The sequence below is a fragment of the Dicentrarchus labrax genome, unplaced genomic scaffold, assembly GCF_905237075.1.
Source record: "Dicentrarchus labrax unplaced genomic scaffold, dlabrax2021, whole genome shotgun sequence".
NCBI classification, from domain to species: Eukaryota; Metazoa; Chordata; class Actinopteri; family Moronidae; genus Dicentrarchus; species Dicentrarchus labrax.
Genome location: NW_026136704.1, coordinates 26703325 through 26726337, shown reverse-complemented (window position 1 = coordinate 26726337; position 23013 = coordinate 26703325). Strand labels below are relative to the sequence as shown.

At 41.0% G+C, this 23013-nt stretch overlaps 1 protein-coding gene across 1 annotated transcript in view; it reads left to right on the top strand.

The window, feature by feature from the left end:
* LOC127361959 (protocadherin-16-like) overlaps positions 1 to 23013 on the top strand; it is a 77347-nt gene that overhangs the window by 5186 nt on the left and 49148 nt on the right. Inside the window, exon 2 of the mRNA XM_051397162.1 lies at positions 1037 to 2854. Within this exon, the coding sequence (XP_051253122.1) occupies positions 1055 to 2854 (1800 nt within the window). The 5' untranslated portion in view covers positions 1037 to 1054. The remainder of the gene's footprint in view (positions 1 to 1036; positions 2855 to 23013) is intronic.

The window sequence follows — 23013 nt, the reverse complement described above, 5'->3', positions numbered from 1 at the left end:
TGAGATGTTTTGTGAATGTTTCCTTGTAGGTGTTAGTTTAACCACTGGGGGGAGCCTTGAAGAGCTTTCCATACACTCAATTCCTCAAAATGTAATACAGCATAATGTGCTTCTTTATATATTTCCTCAAAATTAGAGCTAAATTTCCTTTGCAGACAAGTCAAAGTAGTTATGAATTACATGAGTTTAGACAGAACCACAGACAATTGGAAGCTGCTCTCTTTATGTAATGAAAAAGACACAATAATCTTCTGTGTGCCAGACACTCGGTGGTGGTTTTGGATTATTCTGCAGATGGTGACAGTCTTGTTGAACAATTTCCACATTGCTCATAAGTGTCTCTCAGTCTCAATTACATATCCTCTGCTGTGGTGTGAATCTATTGCCAGAGCATGCTTATTGTTTATGCAAGGGATTCTAACACCCTTGCTCCTTTTTAAATATCAATATTTGAATGTTTTTCCCCTTGATATAACACTCAAACTCGTATTGAAAGATAGATTTGTTTGGTTGGGAGAGTTAAATATTTTAAATGGTTCTTGGAGAAGTATTTCAAAACTGCTCACTCCATGAAAGCTAAATGTGGTAGCACGCATTAATATTAAATCCAGGACCTCACCTCCCAGACTCACATGAGAAGGTATTGCTATAGTGAACACACTGGGTAGTGATCCCTACACCTTTTTAATTAGAGTTGAATAGCCAGAGCCAAAGACCTTTCTGAGGTAGTATTCTGCGGCCTGTGGTTTTGATGTTTCTTTAGCAAAGGAGAACGTTCTGGTATATAGGAGAAACAAGGTGTTGACTTATTAAGTGAACTAAGAAGTGTAGGAAAATGTTATGTGCAGGCTCTATTGTATGTGCTGTGGCTGGGAACAGAGCCCATAAAACATATGGGAAAGTGTTTAAGGCATATACTTATTTTTCTTAAACTAACTTACTCTGTATTTCTATGCAGAAATAATACACCTTTTCTTAGTTTCTGCTGTTGTCAGGTTTTGATATTGCTCAGCCTTTCCTCTTTGTGTGTCTCCAGGTTTAAAAAGGAGCCAAAATGAAGACAGCTGCCAAGGGTTTTGGGAAGTCTATAATGGACCCTTTGCACCGTGAGGGTTGGTGGAACAGAAGGATAGTGCTAATGGTGTATGTGGCCTTGGAGCTTGTCACAGTCCATTCACCCATGGTTCTGGGGACGCTTGAGCTACAGCTTGATGAGGAACAGCCAGCAGGCACAATTGTAGGTGACATCAGTGCAGGACTTCCCCCTGGCATCACAGCATCCCTGTACTTCATCTCAGACCATGAGGGCACAGGCGTGGGGAGTGATTTGGATATAGATGAGAGCACAGGCATTATTAAAACTGCCAAAGTTCTGGACAGGGAACTTAGGGATAGATACAACTTCATTGCAGTCACCATGACAGGTGTGACCGTGGAGGTGACCATCAAGGTGAATGACATAAATGACCATGCCCCGACGTTCCCTAGAAAAAGAACCACATTTAAAATCCCTGAGCAAACAGCCATCGGCACCAGGTTTCCTCTTGAGCCAGCTGTTGATGCTGATAAAGGCCAGCTTACAACCCAGGGTTACCTTATCAAGGATGGAAACGTTGGCCAGGCATTCACCTTGGAAACAAGGAGGGGAAGCAATGAGGTTCTCTATCTGGACTTGGTGGTCAATGCCATTCTAGACAGAGAGAAAAGATCTACCTATACTTTATCTCTAGAGGCCTTTGATGGTGGTTTCCCCAAAAGGACTGACCAGATGACATTAGATATTACTGTACAAGACATTAATGACAACGCTCCTGTTTTCAACCAGAGCCGCTACCATGCCATAATTTCTGAGAACCTCCAACCAGGAAGCAACATACTGCAGGTGTTTGCCATAGATGCTGATGAAGGAGACAATGGGATGGTGCTGTATGAAATAAATAGGAGACAAAGCGACCCTGACCGCTACTTTGTCATTGACTCTCGTACCGGCATCATTATGCTCAACAAGCCGCTTGACTTTGAGATGAGGAGAGTCCATGAGCTGGTGGTCCAGGCGCAAGACAACGCAACCCAGCCAGAGGTGACCAATGCCTTTGTCACCATTCATGTCAGAGACTACAATGATAACCAGCCCACCATGACCATCATTTTTCTGAGTGAAGATGGATCTCCCAGAATTTCAGAAGGTGCACAGCCAGGCCAGTATGTAGCCAGGATCTCAGTCACTGACCCAGACTATGGAGAGTACGCCAATGTCAATGTGTCGCTAGAGGGAGGAGATGGAAAATTTGCCCTGACCACTAAGGATAGCATCATCTATCTGATCTGTGTGGACAAGATTCTGGACCGGGAGGAGAGAGACACCTATGAACTGAGGGTTATGGCAACGGACTCAGGCACACCTCCTCTCAGGGCAGAGTCCTCCTTCATTATCCAGGTGACTGACATCAATGACAACCCTCCTCTGTTTGACCAGCCAGTGTACAGGCAGGTCATCCCTGAAGTGGTTTTTCCAGGGAGCTTTGTGTTACAGGTGACAGCTAGAGACAAAGACCAGGGGCCCAATGGGGACATTAACTACAGCATCCTGCAAGACCATGGTGCTTACTCCAACTGGTTCAGTATAGACTCCGTTACGGGGATTATCACCACTCTCTCACAGCTGGATTATGAAAAGAACCCAAATCCCAGTATAACTGTTGTGGCCACAGATGGAGGGAAACCGCCGTTGTCCTCCACCGCTGTGGTAAACATTGTGCTTCAGGATATAAATGACAATGAGCCTGTTTTTGAGAGAAACTTCTACAATGTGTCAATCAAGGAAAACACAGCTCCAAGGACCTGCATTCTTGAGGTAGGACATTTTCTTGCAGATTTGTTTCATTAAAAGTTTGTGAATTGATTGATTTTGTAAACACACTTCCACATAATAACACTGAGCTCATGCAAGGGTCTGAGCTCAACTTGGGGGCAATTGTGAAGAGCACAACAAATGGAAATTTATAAGATAAACAGGAGTGAAATTTGTCAGACTTTGCTGACTCCTTTCATTCCTCTATGAAGAGTTATTTTTTAATGGTAAAGCTATCTAAATTGGACTGCCTTAGTGAGGATTTACCTGCGGTTTAAGGCCAAGATGATCCCCTCTTTGGCTGTCCTCCCCTTCACCTCTCAAAAGGTTTCCAGGGTAACAGGCAGTGTAAAGTCCTCTGTCAACCCAGGCACAAAAGGGTTTTTTCACATATTCACAGGCAGAGACAAATTCAGGGCTTTATCCAAAGAAATAGATGTCACTTCACTCTCAAAAGGCACCTTAATTAGGCTAGTTGAGCGTGAGAAAAAATGGCTATAGAAGACAAGATTAATTAAAGTTTAGACAAATTACAGCACCCCCAGTGATTGCAGTTCTGTTTCATTAAAACATATTGTTTTTGACCATCTCGTTTAAAAGAGACATCTCATGATTTGTTTAAGTCAGCAAACGTTTTCATATATAATTATTTACATTTTGTATATATCCAATTTCACAAGAGTATTGCATGGATCAAGGAGCTGGATACAGAGTGCAGTCCAGACAGAGGGCCCAGCAGACGGGATCTTGGCCCAGGGTTTGGCCTTGGGAGAGGGAGGGGTGAAGGGAGATGCAGGCTTTACCGCGACTTCTGGCTTGAATGCAGAAATAGAAGCTACTAGGGCTTCTTGTGGGAGGTCCCCTAATTATAAATCACAGGGACCACAAGGATAAGGAGAAAGGAGAATGTACTAAAATTGATTATGGAATTTTGAAACAGAACCAAAAAATAATTAAAAAAATGTTTTTGAGAACTTTAAAGCTCTACGATCACTCTTTCCAATGTGGGCCAACGTTCATGTTCTATGAAAATGTCTGAAAACCCATATTTTGTTTTCTTTCAAACTAGAGATGGTCAGAGTTTTCTCTTTGCTTCTCATTGCCTCCAAAAGCATTACTACCTGCTCTCAAACAACTCTCATGTTTGTCTCATGACTATGACATGTTTGATCAGTGGCCTCACAGGATCCAAGTATGATGTAGTTCTTTAAAGCCACTGCTCTCTGCCCTCTCTTGTGCCTGCCTGGATGCTCCAGACGTGTGTTTGGCGGGCCATGTGAGAACAGACTGCTCTTACTCAGGGTGCCAGCTCTACATCCAAACATCTCAGCAAGACATCTGATGACTGCCTTTTTTTTCTCTGCAGACAAAATTCCAAATGTCCTCTTTTTCCATACACAGTGCTTTCCAAAAAAAACAAAGGGTATCGTGATCATTAATTCAAACGTTTGAAGTGGCTTGATTTTTTTTTCTCCACAGGTCACCAGCACAGCAGCTCATGATTATTCTAATATAGTCTGGCTCCACAGTGCTGTGACTGTGATATTTTGTCACTTTCTGCTATACATCAGTTGGTTTGTGGTTGACTTTAGATTAGATGTGTGGAGAAAAAAGATAACTAAAAATAAGGACTTAAGCCTATTAACAGCAATCAGTCTTGTAATTCAATATGCAAGATCTACTGCAAAGGAAATAGGTCATCCTTGCGAGTGGAAATGAAATACGACATGAAAAACAACATTTTAAAAACCACGAGCTGCATTGAGGAATGCGTTTCATGAACCATTACTAATTCTATTCTCCATTATTAGTTTTCAAATTGTGTCCAATTTTACAAGTTTTCTGGATGGTGTAGAAGTAAAATATAACAGATCTGATGCCATAAAGAAACCACAATACCAAAATAGCTTGCTTTTCTCTTGGCATACATCTATTTGATCCATTTATATGGTAAATGATGTTCTCTTGCCCTATTTTATGTCTCCATTTAACACTGTGGATTTCAAGCATGAGATACTGTTAAACTGTACTCTGCCAGTGTGCATTTTATTGCAAATATGTGAAGTCTTCTTAGAATAATAGGAAAGTGAATTAAAAAAATAATTATTACTTCAAGGTAATTTAATTAGGTCATTAAGCATAGGGGCTTTTGATTCCTGACATGGAGGTAGAAGAGTAATATAAGATGTCATTAGGGATAATAAGGCACATCAGCCAGCCTTAATATCTCCAAATTCAGTAAAGCAGAGCCTGATTGTGTTGGCGTTGAGAGTTATTTGCCATTTATTCTCCTATGTGTTATTTCACTTGTGAAATAATGAAGCTTTCCAGTTGGTTATGTCAGAATCTTGCATTGGGGAATAATTTACACCTCATATCGTTGTGGTTTTTGGTTGGTTTGGAGTGTGTCTCTGCTGAGAATTGTCCCTCTGTCTGTTTTGGGGGTCATTCTGGCTCCATTAGAAAGGCGAGAGGGGGTCTCCAGGCAGCTGAGGGGGAAATGAGCCCTGACAAGCTCTGGCATGAGTGGCGGAGGTGACATGAGCAGGGGGGCTTCCTCGTCTGTCCGTTGCTCTGTCCCTCTCCAAATTCTTATCTGATCTCACTTCATATCTCATTAGCTGGGTGTGAGGATAGGCCAGACCTAATTTTTAAACCTGCCTCCCCCATGTTCATGACAGAATGGGCTGCTTGTCATTGCTTGAGCCCCCTTAGCAACATGAGACGAACACTGATTGCTGTGAGTGCAGGAGCAAACATTTTGCCATTTTTCCTTCTTGAAGTTGCAACACAAACGTTTGCATTTATCAGTTCCTTTGCCGCCCTAAGTGCTTCCTGTCTCAGTGATTTCTTGGCAACTTTTTGACTAAACACATCACTTTCCCTGAAAAAAACATCAGTGATATTGTGTAGGATTGTTATGCTTTGGATTTTGTGTGTGCAACAGTACTATGAGCCTGCTGGTTTTCAGTTTTGATAACTAAAGATGAAGAGTCTTTTAAGTCGGTGTAAGATACAGTACCACTCCAACACAATCAATATTTCACTGAATTCTTTAAGGGAAGCCTAGTTGAAAGAGGTAGCCTGGTGAAGTGGCACTCTGAATCACGTCTCCTTTCTGCCAACATAAAAGCAACCACACTATGGGGGAAAATACTAATAATTGCCCTGAAGAGAAAGTATGAATGATTGAAAGAATGTGTTTCTTTCACAATGGCCCCTTACAGTTTCCACAGTCTTTTTGTACTATGGAGACCACCTACTGGCGACCACCAAGCAGGTGCTAATATCACTGATTCCAATACTTTGAGCAATGGTGTCCTTGAGCTATATTGCAGGATGAAAACAATTCTGTGGTGTGAGGTAATAATTCTCCTAACCCAGACACATTCATAACGCTCTGTGGCGTACAGTCAGGACAATTATCTGGTATTCACTGTTTAATTGCAGGAGTTTGTTTTGTTGCTTTTCACAATCTCTGCCTAGCTTCTTTTGTGTGTGCAAGAATACCCATTTTACATTCCCTGTAGAAGACGCTCAGAAATTTTAAAAATATACATATTGAAATTTTCTGACAGTAAAATTATACAGTTGACAGCTGCAAGTGGGACATATTTATTTGTAGGAATTAGTTTGTTGACATCTTGCTTATTTAAATTTCTAGAATTGTAAATGTTTTTAAGGTCTCTGCTCCTCTGTAAATAAATTCTTCTCTCACGGTTATAGCTGCTATTCTTAAATGCCACATTTTCAAGCAGTTGTCAGTATAGTGCTTTAAAAATGCTCATTTTGACTCTGACCCAAACAAAATTTCTGCAAAACAGCCATGTAAAATGCAATGACTTGGTGACTAAAAGGGACAATTTAATTAACTCTGCTAACCTCTCAAGTGAAGCTTTTCCAGGGTATCAAAATGAGACTAACTAAGGAGATGAGTGAAATTGCCAGTTTCAGACTAGTATTTTTGTACACAAAGCATGTAATCAATTCTCACCAGACATTTTTCTGGGGATGGTTTGTGTCAAACAAAATGTTCACTTGTCTGTTTTAATACCAGACTGGCCTGTCTCCCTGTGAGATTGGTTTAGCTTGAGGCGAGCTGACTCTGCTTTTGGTCTCCTCTGTTTCTTTTTCCTCCTGCTAACTACCAAGCTTCACTGTGGCTCTGCGGTATAACAGTATTTTCAGGGAATGGTAAAATTGCAGGAAACTGGATGTGCTACTTAATGTGTTCGCAAATGTAATACTTCCTTGAACACTTACTCCTGGGCCTAGCAGGGGCACTGAAGCGAACATAAACACTGATGTACATCTGGATAGAGTGTGGGTGTTCAGGTCAAAGTTTCTGTGCTTGAGACAGCTGAGCGCATTTTATTGTGCTCAGAAGTCCATCAGAAAATCCACTGCTTCTGTCTTTCCAACAGCACAGGAACAAGAGAATGTTGTGGTAAAACTTTTAGTGTTATATGGTTGAATACAGAAACTGGTAGGAAATACTGTTCATTAGTGGAAAACCAAAGATGTGGGTGTTTAAACACCAAAATGTGAAACAAAATATTACTTTGGAATAGTAACCAGTTTCCTTTAATGAAATGTTTATTGACAGAATGTTTTTGAATTTTCTTTTTTTAACCAGCTCAAGATTTTTGCTGTGACAGGTGCAACCACCACCCAGTAATATTATGAAAAACATGCAATCAGAATTCTTTGTTGGTAGCTGTCCATTATATGGGTGCTGACTTCTAAAGTAAGCAGTCTTACCAAGACGGAATGACTGAAAGGGTCAGTATATGCTATGATGCAGTCTTGCAGAGTGTTGGCTGTGAAGTAAAGGAGAGATAAAAGTCTGCTGGAGGGTTTCCTCCCCACATCTGGCAAGGAAGGAAGATGGGCTTATATGGTTCTCTCGTGGGACAAGAAATTTCATTAGTACAGTCTGTCTGCCAGACTGTCTGCTGCAGGTGAGGCAGACCTCTCAGCACTGCTTCCAAGTTTCTATGGAAGGGTGTGAGTGTAGTGAAAGGAGAGTGAGAGAGGGATAAAGAAAACAGTTGAGAGTCTCCAGTGGGACAGTCGGCCTCTGGCAGCTGTGACAAAGCTCCGACTCAGCAGCTGGATCCAGCTGTTGATCCCTCCTCTAACGTCTATTCTCTGACTTTGAGGGGTGGGATCTCCTTTACTCTTCCTGTTTCTTTGTTTCTGATTGTCTCTCTTTACTCACTCTACCTAATCTCCTTGTCCGTCCAGACTTCTTATCTCTTCCCACTTCCTTTTCCCACACTGCTGTGTCCCCTCTGTCATCCAATTACACAGCTTCACTTCCGCTTGTTTCCCTCTGGAAGAGTGACATGTGTATAGGAACAGGTGAGAGCAACACATCTGCTTGCCTGCGGACACCCAGGTCTCCCTGGAGTGACGCAAACACACTGCCTTGTGGGTCCCAGACAGACCAGGCCCAGGCTTAACCAATTTGATGATGCAAAAAAAAATTGGCTGTACATTATCAACAGAGTGAGGTCAGACTGCAGGTGTGTGTGCCTTCACAGTCACATTGTCACAGTATTACGTTCAGGCTCAAGAAGAGCACTTTAGCTTGACCTTCGTAAAGAGAAAAAATTATTCACTTTGCCTCCCTTCTCCTTTGAGACGACTGAATGGAAAAGGGGGGTAGACTGAAAGGCTTGCTGTGATGAGGGCTGCCAGGCCTTCTGTTCTAACAGCCCGTGGTCCCCCAGCACATGTGCAAGGCAGTTGGCACTACTTAACAAGCTGGGCATCAGGAAGCATCATCTGCTCGTGATATTCTTTCTGTTCCAAAGCAAATCTGTGCTAAATCATCCATCCAGTCCCCTGCTGTCCATAAGAAGCCACCAGACTGGAAAGCAGACACTGAGTGACAGCTTGCCAGGTGACAGAAATCAGTAACCAGGAGACTAGATCCCAAACATACAGCAACAAATCATTTTTTGGTGTGATGATGAAGTGCAGGTAATGTAATGGTAGGTACTCAGTGGCCAGTATGTTGTATTTTACATTCATGACAGGACTGCCTCTTTCTAGAAAAGCATGCACTATATATACACAGCCCTAAAATATCTTAACCACTGAGCAAATTGTCTCCATATCCAGAACTTGACTGTTACAAAGAATGCATCGCTTTTGTCTGCCAGCAACCTCAGCCCCCCTTTTGCTCCAGCTTTGCTGCTGCACTGACTGCCAGTTGAAATAACGATTGAGAAGAATGTTACTGAGCCCAACAAGCTCATGGAAAGAGTGGAGCATTCAGTTACAGGGCGTGTGGTCAGATCATTCTATTTCTGCTCTGAATTAGATCAATTTTGGTTTATACAACGAGGTCTGTGTAGGTGGCTAAGCATAGGCATTAGTGAATGCCTCAGCTCCCCATCTGAGAAATAGGTGATAGGGAGTAGTATTTCAGGAGAGAAGTGATAAAACAGGGGAAACATGCAAAAAAACAAACAAGGCTGGAGGTAAAGATTCCGAAGCCAAGGCAATCTCTCTGTGTGGTCAGGAAAACATGGGACCTACACTGACACTGTTAGAGCAGGATGTTTTGCAGATGCCTATTAACAGTAATGACGCCATGAAAGCTCTCAGCTCCTGTGTGCGCCAAATTTATACTCAGGGCTGGTATTGAACCTCAGTTCTTTTTTTGTACTGCCTAAAACGTAATCAGGCACCATGTATCAAAAACGCTTGCTCAGATTCAGTTCTTTTCTTATTTGAAAAAAGGCTTTTATAGAAAAACAGTAGAAATACCCATTATCAGTTTTAGTTATTGATTAATGGTTGTGATTGATTGAAACATTGTCTGGTACTTGTAACTGGCCTAAAGGAGCAGGGTGTAGGAATAAGTGGCATCTAGCGTTGAAGTTGTAGATTGCAACTAAGTGAACACAATAAGTGTCTGAACTTGACAATGGGCTGAGAATGGGCTGTGAAGTGTGAATGAGAAAGTACGGTGGCTGCGAAACTCACGAAAAACATGAAAGGCCCTATCTACAGCCAGTGTTTGGTTTGTTTGTTCTGGGCTACTCTAGAAACATGGCAGTCCAACATGGCAGACAACAATACAATGAAATCCACTATAAATATTATATACCATTTCTGCCAATATATCCTCCTAAATGTTATACATTGGACATTAATTCTAGTGAGTACGTTTTTTTTCAAGCCTTACAAGACATAGAAAAAGATAGTGAGAGAGAACGGAGAAGGAGGTTTTGTGGGGTGAGATGCTCCACTTTTACATTGCGGTTACCCAACGTTGTCTGTCTTGGCTTCAGACAGAGAGGCACCCAGGCCTGCTCCAACCAGACTCCCAGTCTGTGTGTACTGATGCTCCATGGTGGTCCTCCCTCATACTGCTGGTTGCATATCTTGAAGCCTTTGCCACATCTACCAGAAACGCCCGTTGTGTTATAAGGAGGACATCTGTTATGCCTTATCTATTCTAAGGTAAAGCATTAACCCTGCAGATTTGTTTAGTTGTAATGAGGAGACAACTGCTTAGCTTAATGCTGACTTCCTTTGAATGCTAGGAGGTGATTTAAAGATTTAGTGGGGGAACTAATTACTACAGGGTTGGGTACCTCATCAATAAAGCTAATTTGGTCTGGTGCTGTGGAGTTCATGTTGAGAGTGGTTTGCTTCTTCTTTTAACCAGCGTGTTGAAAGGCCAAATCTTTGTTTAGATTATTGTGTATAGCATGGTGCTCTGAGGAGCCTGGAGGCAGCATAGGGAGCAGTGGGACTTTCTGCTGTAATTAGGCAGAGCTGGTATGCAGGAGTGCAGGACTCAAGATGTGTGATGTGGTATCAGAAAAGGCGAAGGTGTGTATGTGCGTGTCTTAGTGTAGACAGGGTTTTAGGGTGGAAGAAATCTCTAATCAGTGCCCTGGGTTCCTCCCAGATTGTTTCACGAATGTATCTTGTGAGATCCAAAGCATCAACACATGAGATTCAGGAGCAGGGGAATTTATGAAGCTGATATTATTTTGCCTGTTCATGGCCAAACTAAAATGGTGCACATCAGTGCAGCACCTTTCCATTTCATTCCAGTGGTTGAAGGCTGGACATACAGCCAATCTGATCCAGTCGGGGCAGAACCATATTGAGTTGCAGCACCTTGGAATGTGAAGCAAAAATTACTGACCAAACATTTTTGTGTTTTTACTGTAAGTTGCCTGTGCACTCTATACAGAGACTTTCTTTTAGGCTTTCAATCGAAGCTGATCACCCTCAGAGGGTTATGAAAAAATATCTCAAGATTGAGTGCCCAGAAAAAAGTGTGTATTGTCTACAGCGGCCTCTGCAAAGTCAACTCACCACTCAAATCCATGCAGACAAGGAGCCGATCAGTGCAGTAGCTGGGATAATGGAGAAACAAGTTGTTGATTCTTTCAACAAGCCAATTCATCATCGCCAGTGCCGAAGGCATTCAGACATCTGGTTTCAGGAGCCGTCTCAAGTCAAACCTGGCTGTGTCTTTATAGTGGATCCTGGAAATGATGCATAATATATTTCATCAGATCCCTGATGCAACTACAAAGGCATCAAGTCCCAGGTGCATTTCTGTCATGTGCTGTAGAATACTGTATCATCGCCTCTAAATCCATCTGCCCTTCTTTACAACCAAGTAACCTTTTCCATCACCTGTTCTCTCAGTTCTGCTCCGGTAACAGAATGCTTTTGGAGGTTTGTTTTTTGCGTTTTAGTTTTGGGATGGCTTGAGTACAACCTTACTCTCATGTGGTGGGCGGTACTCACATGTAATCTCACTTAATAGGTCTGGGGGGTTGTGCAGATGTGAATGGTCTTGGTTTGTAGATCTGGGCAGATCTTTGGTTTGATGCCTGGAGAGAACTACAGATTCACCTGCTGCCAATTTTTACTATCAGCAATTTATTGCTTACAGGACCTGATTAGCCTAGACAGCGGATATGATGATTAATGTAGCAATTTGCCTTTTGTATGTGAAGTCACGGCATACTGGAATAATAGCTCATTCAAAGACCTGCCTTGGACTGGGTAGTTTCCCTTTTTAACTCCTTTAGTAATTCAGGAAAGTCAACAAAAGGACGCTTGGTTGTTTTGCTTCCTTGCAGCATCCCATTCACAGCTTTTGAGAACAACAAGTCTTCTACTGCTGGTGGCTGAGCAAGTTTTGCTCAAGGGAACGTAGGTTTTGTGGGAGGAGAGAGGAATATTCAAGTCACATTTTTACTGACCTTTTCCAAGTCCATTGGGACTACGAACTGTCACACTTTCAATCATCGGCCTGTTGGTCTAATGTCTTGACGATCATTAATCTCCTGACAGACAACATTGTGAATAAAGGACTCAGACAGTTTCATCATCACAAGTATAACAAAAGCTTTGATTAAAAATAAATTCTGTTTTCAACCCAGGGGAAGCCATTGAGTGATGTTTAAAGTTGATTTTGACAACATCTGAAAAGTCTCCTGGGCTCTGTCCAATGGATGTGTAGTCTCCAAAGCAAACAGAATGTTTGATAAGATGTAGAGTTTCTTATTGTGCTGCAGGATAGATAATGCCCCCATTCAGAAATGCTTATTTCATGGTCAATATTTAATGTAAAAGCTGTAGCGGCTTTTACATTAAATAAGTATATGTAGGATTTTTTAATTATGTGTAGGATTTTCAAAGTATACATTATTATTCTAGTCTATCCCTAAAATGTAACCCTCAGCACTGTGAGCACCCTGTAATGCCTCTGGCAGTACTCTCTGCTACATTACATCAGTGTGCCTGAAAGGAATTAAAATGTCTGACTTTAAACATCCTAAGTCTACCCATATGGAAGCACAAAGCATTTCATTTACATCTCTATGTGTAATTTAAGCTTTAGTTAAAGTTAGATGCTACAATACTTTGGCAGTCATCTTTTTAGTGAATAATAATATATGGAGTATATTATGACTGTGCAGGGGAACTATTAGAAAATAATAAGTCTCGTATTCTGGCTTTAAATCTCAGCCAGTTTCAGTCAGCACTCTTCCCCTGTCACCATTCCTGTCATCAGTGCTGCTGCACCATTTTTTATTTATGGGCCTTCCATTCCATGTTTTTCATACTAATTCTACACTCTAATAGGCTTAGTGGTATATGCAGTTTTTATTATCTTATTACCATGGTGTCATCTTTGAAATACCATCCCCCTCAATATGAAATAAACTCTACAGGAGTCTCCTGCTCATATAACCTTTCTACCTTATCAAGAGTCAATGTTTTGTCCTTAAAGAAACCACATTTCAGAAGGTCTCAGAAGGAATCAGTAGTTATCTGCAGCCTCCTTTTGCTCCGCTTGTGTATTTCTGAAAGGAGGGCTTTCTTTGGGATACTCCTCTGAGCCTCACTCCCTCCTGCAGTTCAGTAAATGACTTGTAAACAGGCTGTTTAAGTGTGAAGTCACCCTATGCCCTGTTGCTTCCGCTCTTTATTCATCACACTAACACACATACACATAGAAGTATGGTAAATGTTTTTTCTAAAGAGTTGGGGGAAGGGCACCGCTGCTGTTGTGGGACTGGGCCATGCTCTGACAGAAAGTAATTTCTGCAGGAGAGATACAAGAGGGAATGTGCTTTAGTCAGATCAGTCAATGATTTAAATCTCTAAAGTAACACAATCATTTAATAATAACCTTTCAAAAGTGACCATTTAGGCCTATATTTTATTAAATGTGTCTTATGACCTGCAATTGCATTATCCAAAAGTTTTGAGATTCTAAAATTGGGCAAAAAAGTAAAGCAAAAAATAAGCTATAAAGATACTGAATGAAAAACTGAGCAGAAAAAGACAGTACTCCGACCTGTACTCTTTTGAAGAGACTGAATGATGAAAGTGGAAAATGATTGAAACAAATGGGGAATGCGGAAGGAGGAAGAGTGAGAAAGAAAGCAGATGCTGAGAGGGAAAAGGAGGCGATTTACCTCATGCAGTGTGCGTGCAAAAGTGGCGTGTAGATGAAGCTCAAGTAGTGGTTTGTTACCATGGCAATATTGAGAAACAAGGGAGGGGAGGCGTAAACAAGAAACCCCATCGATTTCACGGGCAAATCATCATCCAAAGTGCCTGTTTTTCCCTTGTAATAATTGTGGTGGAGTATTTACATGCTATAACAATATCTAAATCAAGTGTGCAGAGATGAATATATGAAATCCTTAACGCTCAGTTTACTCAGTGACAAATCTGTTTTTTCAAGGTACTGGACTGTTAAGAGTTAAGCTGTCCTTTTTCCGGAGTTCATTGCTATTTCTTTTTGGACTGTCTCGCTGTCTCGGCTATCACACGACATTATCAACACATCCTAGAGGTCTGGGGAACATGTAGCAGGGTCTGAGGATGTTTGTTTGGAGATAGAAACATCATGATCTCTTGGCTAGAGAAGGTACATTTATCCTGGTGTATAAACACAGAGTATAAACTGAGCTATCCGATGAATCTATATTGTATATCAACTGAGGTTTTCATTTGGAGGGGGAATGAGGGGGGTAGCAGAGGGCTGCATATGTTTATTCAACATGTTCGCCCTCCTCAACCCCCCCACCATTGCATGTTGTCAGTGGCTGGGCCTCTGCATCTGTCATGCAGGACAGACATGGGGGAGAGTTCACAAGGCCTTCTCTCTCCCAAACTCCAGCTCTGCTCAGACGTCTTTGTCCATGCTTTTTGTCTCACTGCAGGGACTCTCCTTCATACTGTCCCTCCCAGCTCTCCTGGGTTCTGATAACAGATCAGGGGCATCCTAATGAAGTGCCAGCATGATTAGATTCACTTTGCCCTGCTTTTTCCCACTTGGAAGGGAAGAGCTATCAGTCTAAAAAACACTTCCCTTCAGAAACAGACTTATCCCACACCTACATCCCCCTGTTGCCTGGAGCCGCTAGACTGTTGCTCACATTCGGCCTTTATCTCCCACAGTTGAGCCATGTGAAGTGACAAGCACGAATCTGTTATCTTAGAGTGGACAAAGCCTTTGTGGCCACTGTGGACAACAGTGTAAAACTGGGTCTGTGGACTGCACGATTTACTGATGTCACAATCATGAATTCAAGCTATAGAGTAAGAAGTAATCAAATATATCACACAGGCATTTGGTAAAGCAACATGCAATGTTTCTTTGCAGCTTTAAGATGTTTCCACTCTTGTAGCCAAAACAATTAAATAATATATGTGTGATGCATTTAAAACTGACTGTGAAATATAAAGAATCTTTGTGTTTCGTAAAGGGATGAGAGAGATGAGTTGTGCAGCAGTTTGCGTGCCAGTGTGTTCTTTTCCCAGTCTGGGAAGGTGGGACAAAGCTGTAGGATTTGGCCAGTGTTTGTGCAGGAGAAGGGTGCATCGAGATGAGGCCAAGGCACACAAGCTGAAAAGATTTTTGGCCTGGACATACAAGAGACAATGCTTCAATCACAGCAGATCCATACTTAGAGACCGGTGAGATCTGAAAGCAATCCATGATTTAATTGACCTAATTCTTTTGTGTGTGTTTATGATTGAGTTGAAGTCATAAAATTGGTCTGCTAATGATATTATATGGCAGGACAAGTTCTTAAAGATGGGAGCTTACTGAGGGAAATTAGGTTATGTTGATGCAAGGCACCCTGCACACTTCAGCAGTATTGTAGAGAGAAGACAAGTAAACAGTTTATATTCAGTGTGACGTCTGTAGATTGTATCATTTCTTTTAATGTAGGAATTATACCTTTCGTGTCTGCGGGTATGTGAGAATCTGCTAAGGTCAGAATGACGTAAATTACCTTATCAGAGTGTGAACATCTACATGCCACCAATTTGTTGTAAAAGTACAGACTGTCCGCATGATCACTACACTGTGGGTAATATGTCCCCTAAGCAGACTCCAGAAAATAGTATAAACAGAACTGGTACACGGCTGTGTTGTCCGCAGCTGTCCATGTACAAGTCCTTTTAGGATATATTAAGGCCTTTAGTGGCTAGTAGAGGCAGATAGGCTCAATAAGTGTGAGTGAGTGAGTTTTAATTCACCCAGTCAACAACTTACTCCTGCAGGATTCTGTACTGTCTGCATCCTGGTATTGGCTTGGGCTCAGTCTGAAGGGAAATGAGGAATGATCTCCTTTAGGTCACAGGCCATGATTATAGGAATAAGTATATGAGTAAAGAAGTACTGAAAAACTGTCCCACTGGATATTTTGTGTAGCTGTGGCAAGTGCTACAGAGTTGGCCTTGCAACTTCCAGGCCTTTGTAGACCATTTTAACCACTTAGGTCATTTGTTATTTTCTCGAGAGCCTCCTCTCATATTTAGGAGCAGCGCTACCATTTGGAGCACTAGAGCTTTGTTGGAATTGCCTCTTTTTAAATACTGAGCTGATTTATTATAAACCATATTGAAGTGGTTCAGTCTTTTCCTCAAAGTGAGTGAGTTAGTTTCTCATTAAAATCTTGCTGAATGGAGCTACTTAATGTAGGGATGCTTGATGTTGGCATTTCTGCCGATATCTGATATTCCGATATTGTCCAACTCTCACTTTCCGATACCGATATCACCCGATACCGATATATGCAGGCTTTTTACACCAAAACTGTTAGGTAACAACATAACTATCTCCTATTGTGGAATTAACACATTATGCCTAATTTTATTGTGATGCCCCACTGGATGCATACATAAATACAGCATGGCTTTCCACATGTAAACACCGTCTGTGTAAAATAAGAAAACAACTTCAACTTTCATTGTATTAATACTGAAAAGAGTGCTAACGCTAATCGCTAGCCAAGAGCTAGCTTTGGTTAATGTGTTTAATTGTATTATGCACCTGAAGGAGCGCTAATGTAAATTCTAAGACAATTGTTTGTTTGGTTAAGGAACAGCTCATAGAAGGGTAAAATATTTAAGGTGCATTGCACTTATTTTGTGTTAATATTAAAATCATTCAGCTTTAAATTGTTTGCTTGTTAGCCACGGTTAGCAACCAACCAGTCTAGCGTGTAGTGGTTGTTGTTGTTATACGTCATCTAGCGCGCGCCGGTAAACGTCCCATGCTGCGTTCATGCAGGCTCGGAAATGCTGAAACCTAAAGAACAAACATCGGTTATAAAAACCTGATACCAATAATTCCCGATATTACATTTTTTAGTGAATATCGGCCCGTCGATATTCCCTAATTAATGTGAGAGATTTAACCAATATGTTTTCAGGTTTTAGCTTCTTAACTACATATCTTGCACACCTGCAACAATTTTGGTGACCATTTCCTAATGCATGGTGAGTATGCTGTTTCAGGTTTGTGAATGTATTAGTCCCAGGCAGCCAGTAGTTTCCATTAATTTCAGTATATATAAATATTCAATATTTTGTTATTTGTCCCACTACTGCTGCATAGTAATGAGTTTAAGTGCAGCTAGAAAACTTTGCACTGCATTACAGCATTATTATAAAAATTGTAGGCATGATGGATTACACAGCTCAAGGAAGTTTCAGGGGTCTGCTAATTGATTAATTGATAATGAAATGAATGGAAACCAATGAAGGCCTGGAACATGATAAGAAAATACATTAGAGTTTTAAATTTACAGAAGCATGTGTGCTGTGATATCGTGTACATGTGACTTTGTAGCTGATAGGCTGGAACATACAAAAGCTTTAAGATTTTCAAAGGGATCACTGAATAAAGGCTTTGTTTTTGTACAAGTCCACTTGTCCTTGGAGACTTTTTTCTCTCCTGGAGATTTTCTGCTTATGAGTCATAACTTTTTGTGATTTTGTAGGAGGAGAGTTTTTCTTTCATGAGCTCTCCTAACTGGCAAACATCTGTGGTAGCTTTGATACGACCTCTCCTTTACTGGTGCAGCTCTTAAAGCTTTGCTTTCTGTGAAGTTCATTACTGGTTTACAGTATGTAATAAGCCTCATTAATTCGATCCCAGTGTTACTCACTCCTCTGCTCAAAGGGGTCAGTGCTGAATTTGGTGTGGTCTCCCCAAGGCTTGGGTGGTATGGTGAAAGGGATTAACGGTGTGATGTCAGAGCGCTCTGACTGGAAAGAGTGGCATGATATGCTCTTATAGCTGTGTTCACGCTGGACAGTAGGTTAGTTTCCAATCCCTGCTTAAGCTTGGGAATCTTCAGATGTGGGCACTGAAGGAAGCCAGTGGAAATGAACACTGTGGCAGTGGTGTGCTCTGTGGATGAGAGAGAGGAAATTGCTTGCTCATACAGCACCAAACTAATTCAGGGTTTTAAAATCCTTTCCTTCTTTCCAAGAAGACTTTATTATATAACTCACTACCTTTGTTTTCTATTTCTTAGCTCATTAGATATACAAAAACAAAGAACAGAGGGGAAACGGTGTTTTTCTAAAGCAGAGTGTCAGACTAGATTGATGGATCAACCATTTCCCCATATTCATGCTATTCTGCAAAGTAAATTATTCAAATGAATTCAGCTCCGCCAGGACAGCTCATAGAATACTTTGTGCGAAACTCCTTTTTTGAGATACTGAGCTCATTTAGCTATGGTTGTTAGCAGAGTGATGGGTGATGCTGAGAGGAAAGCAGATTGGTTCTAAATAAATCAAATAATTCCTTTATCTCTTGCCAAGGACCTTCTGACTCTGACTTTTCCTTTTATTCAAAAAAACCTGCCTCAAGTGCTAAAGAAATATAAATTGTTCTAGACTTTTAGTTATTTTGTGGGATCTTAGTAATTGTGGTCATGCCCCCAATCCCCGTCATACTACTTACAAAACCTACTGTACTGTTTGCTGTAGTCTAGTCTAGAGTTCTGGTAACCTGTCCTAATTAAGGTTTTATTTACAAGTATGTCAGTATCCTTGTTGCAATGTTTCTTTTAACCCGGAGTGGTAATGTGAAGTAAGGGGTCTCTTTAGAAGACCAGTCTAGACCCTTTTCACTCTGTGAGCTTACTGTTGCCAGGCTGTTAAAAAATGCCGGAGGAGTTGCCACAATGTGCTTGTATAGAATGGCTTATGGCACAAACACGGCACTGTCTGTGTCCGTAGGGACTGTTGATGTGGGACAGCTGCTTTATAATGGTAAACTCCTTTCCTGAAAGCTGAGGACCCCCTGCTAACTTGCCAGCATAACCACATTGTACGTGAATTGACTCAACATGTTGGATTAGCTGGTTAAATACAGTGATCCTTTCCCTCAAAAATACAATCCTGACATTTAGGGCATTAGAATACCAACAAAGACTGTCCAATCTTTCTCAGGGCTTTCTTTTCTTGTTTATTCTTGGCCCAGTGTGCGGAAGATAGCAACTTGCATGTTAATTATGCTTTTCAGTTTGACTCTATGGAAGAGGTTACATGTTGAGATTAAATCGAAGTTTGGGTTTGACAAACATGAGAAACTGGACTTTTTTTTTGGTTTACAATGCCTCTGTTGTAGATACAGATAAATAGCTTTTGTGCATTTGGGTTAAAGTACTTTGAATATATACACTACATGGATACTGCCAAACCAGTGACAGGGAGCTCTTGCCATCTTGGCAAGTGTCTGCGCAAAATAAATACAGCAAGACAGAAAGGGGAAAAAAGCAAGTGAATATTGGGATCCAAACCAGAAACCGAGGCGTGTAGGTTTTTTCATTTTCCTCTGTCATGCATACAGGCTGAAACACATCTCAACACCATGGAAGAAGAGGACAGTGGTAAAAAGATAGACAGAGGAGGCAAAAGTGGAGAGTTGAAAAAAGAGAGCAAGAGAGGTCTGAGTGGGGGAGAAGAAAAAAAAGAAAGCGAGAAAATGGAATAAAAATAGGCTCATGATGGAGCTGGTGTCTCGATGAGGCAGCCCACTAACCTCAGAGGCGCCACACTCCCTGGCTTATCCCAGCCCAGTGAAAAGGAGGGGCCACACCACAGATCTTTCTGACTGCCAAGGCTCCAGCGCCAGGCCGACTCTCTCTCTTTCTGTCTGGTCGTGGAGGGGCAAGGCATCTAAGGCTTTGAAAGGCACCAGAGCACTGCTCCCCTCTCTGGATGACAGGGCAACCCCTCGTGTTTCAAAGAAGGAGCAGCGGCAAGCTCCCAGCCAGGTGTCACATCAGACTTGCAGGTTTTTTTCTATGTGTGTGACTGCTGGGATGGTACTGTTGGTTTAGCAAAGTTACTGACTCAGTGTGGGAGCTGGTTGCTACTGAGTCAGAAGCCTGACATTTGAACTGCCCAGGCAATATGACTGCATGCTGCAGTGTGGGTCACATCAATCACAGCAAGTTGGGGGCCGAAGGAGCAGAAATGAACCTGGCAGGAAGTCAATGACCTGGGAGTGAAATTCCACAGGACCAGTACTTCCTGTCATCCAGTGCTTTCCACTTGAAAAATAAAAAAAGTGAAAATTAGACACATTGAAAATATAGGTAAAGCACCCAATAATTAAACTGATCAAATCGTAATCCAGACTTCTGATCTGTATGATTTGCAGTGAACTTTATGTCTGAGGAGGCAAGGGATTGCAAACCATGTGTATTCTTTAGAAAGTCATTGTGGGTAAAATTGCCTTAGTTCTTCATTTGAAAACAACAAGTCTGATTTATCAGGGAAGTCTATGCTGTCATCTGAGAAATATTGACAGACAAAGAAAGGAAGAGAACTAGACAGCCCAACATGCCCGCTCATCTGGAGGATATTCAGAGGAGAAATATTTTCATAACTGTTTGAAATTTTACATATTAGGCGGATTAAGGGGACTACACACATATTTTTCCCTCAATTGAAAAAAGAACATCTGGATTGCATTAGTTGTGTCTTATAAAGACTATTGTGCTTCTTCCAATTTGTCACTTCACAGTCAAAGAAACAAATAGAAAGGCTATTTTATTGTTTTTTTTTTTTCTTTTTGCATTTTCCCCTCACAAGGCAAGTACATACAGTATAATTAGATGGCTAAGATTTGAAACCTATATTTTTCAAAGCCACAGAGGTTTGAAATTTGCTGAATGGTTACATTGCTCAGTTATTCTATATCAGGAATTTGTAAGTTGAGTCTTCCTTTTGTTACCAAAAAACTGAAAGATACAGTTGTGACTGTGATCTCTGTTCACTTCCTTTTTCAACAGAACAAAGTTAAAATGTTGAAACATTGAAGTAGAATATATATTATTCAGTTAGGGTCTGTTTTTGAAGGGGTATTTTCATACCTCTGAGACTTTATGTTTAAAGTGCATACTGATGGCCATACTCAATAGAGTAATACAGAATAGTGTCTGTGCATTAAGGTGCAGATTTCTATTCAACTGCTACAAAATGACCATAGTTGATTCAGAAGCACTGTTTTTTTAAATGGTAGTTTAAATTAGCGCTGGGTATTGGCAAGAATCTGACAATATAACACATATCACAATGAAGTTGTTACAATTCAATATATTGCAAGATAATAAACAAGGCAATGTATTGCAATTTCAAAAATTCAATATTTTTGTAAAACTTTGATATAGAGAACACCCCATAGACCTATGCATACAATCTAATTTGCCAAGACAAATATATATATATATACTTGATATGATTTTTAAACCAATATAACTTACTGACAAGAATAAGTTTCTACCGCAAGGTTGTAGTCAGAGTAAAAACCCACAGTGAAGTCCTATTGTGAAAATACTCCAGCTACAAACTTGTGTATTTTCCATTTCCTCTCAGACTTTATCACCCAGCAACCAAGGTAAAAGCTTAGAATTAATTGTTCAATTGTCTTTGAAAATAATTAACTTCAAAATAACTTAAATACCCAAAAATATGTTTCTTTAGGCAAATAGGAAGAAGACTTTTTTTAAATATTAATTCTTTTTTATTCAAAAGTCTCATTACCGGACCATTTGGAACAAATTAAGTTTCATTTCTGTCCATGTCACCCTGGTGTTCTTTATTTAGTGTGGTCCGTGATATCACTCAGAGTGTAGAGTTATAGCTTTATTCAAAACCGCCCAGTTTGCACTCTAAGACCTTTTCATCTGGTAGCAATCTCCCCATGAGCAGTTTCAGCCACCAAAAGCCCAATCCATCAGCCACTGTCATGTGCCGCAATGAAATGTGAAAGGGAGTGTAAATGCAGAAAGGCATAATGTTCTTTTAAAATGGAACATACCAGTTTAAACTTCATTTGTGCCTAATTGCTTTTTGGAAGAACAGAAAAATAAGGAAATCAATTCAAAAGTCCTCTTATTTATTTCAAGATACTGAGCATTTAACGAAACAAGTTTTCCCTTTTTAAACTTGCTGCCTGCTCATTACTCTTAAGATAACAGTGGGATTATAGTAAAATGTGTTGATTTCATTCATACACAACAGACTGGTTTTAATTGGTTCCTCTTTCATGTTTTATGAGATTGTCACCACAGCGTGTTTGGGTTTGATGCAGAAAATGAGCAATAGATTGTATAAACTCCAATGCAAACAGGGAAAATAGGTGCTGTGTGTATGCAATGTAAGTGATTGTTGCCAGATTATACACACCATATGTATTCCTTTAAGAGAGTAGACCGTATTTCCTTTTTTATGATTTCCCCCCAAAGTCTTCATGCAGCCGTATTTACCTATGCCAGCTAACTGGTTCCATGCTTTTCAATTCAAGTTGTCTTGAGCCGGTGGACAGATGATAGCAGCACAGCAGGTCAGAGAAGGACAGGATAGCCTTCAGCTATCTCCCACACATAAAACAAATCATATCCGCTCAACTCTAAGGAGTAAGACCTGGGATAAAAGGTAATATTAACTGTCTGTCTAAACAGATGAAAAGCAGTCTAAGGGCATGCAGCCTCCTCACTCCTGCCCCAAGCACCAGGCACACAATCAGCGCTACAGTGCGTCCCCTCTCAAAGGTCAAAGGAGGGCTGCATCATGGGATTATGGGATGCAGGATGTCTGCCCTTACTAGACCAAGAAAAGGAAATGAGAGGTGTCTAAATAAAGCCAGTTAAAATGAGTCAGACGAAAAGTGAACAAGCCTCTTGCTCATTCACTTGTGGCTTGAGATGTGATGAAGTTAAGGATAATATAGGGATACAGAGGGAGGGGGCGGGGCAAGAAGAGGGAAAGACGAAGGCAACAGAGAAGCAAAGACAATCTTGAAAATCACAGCTGTTGGAAACACAAGCCAACTC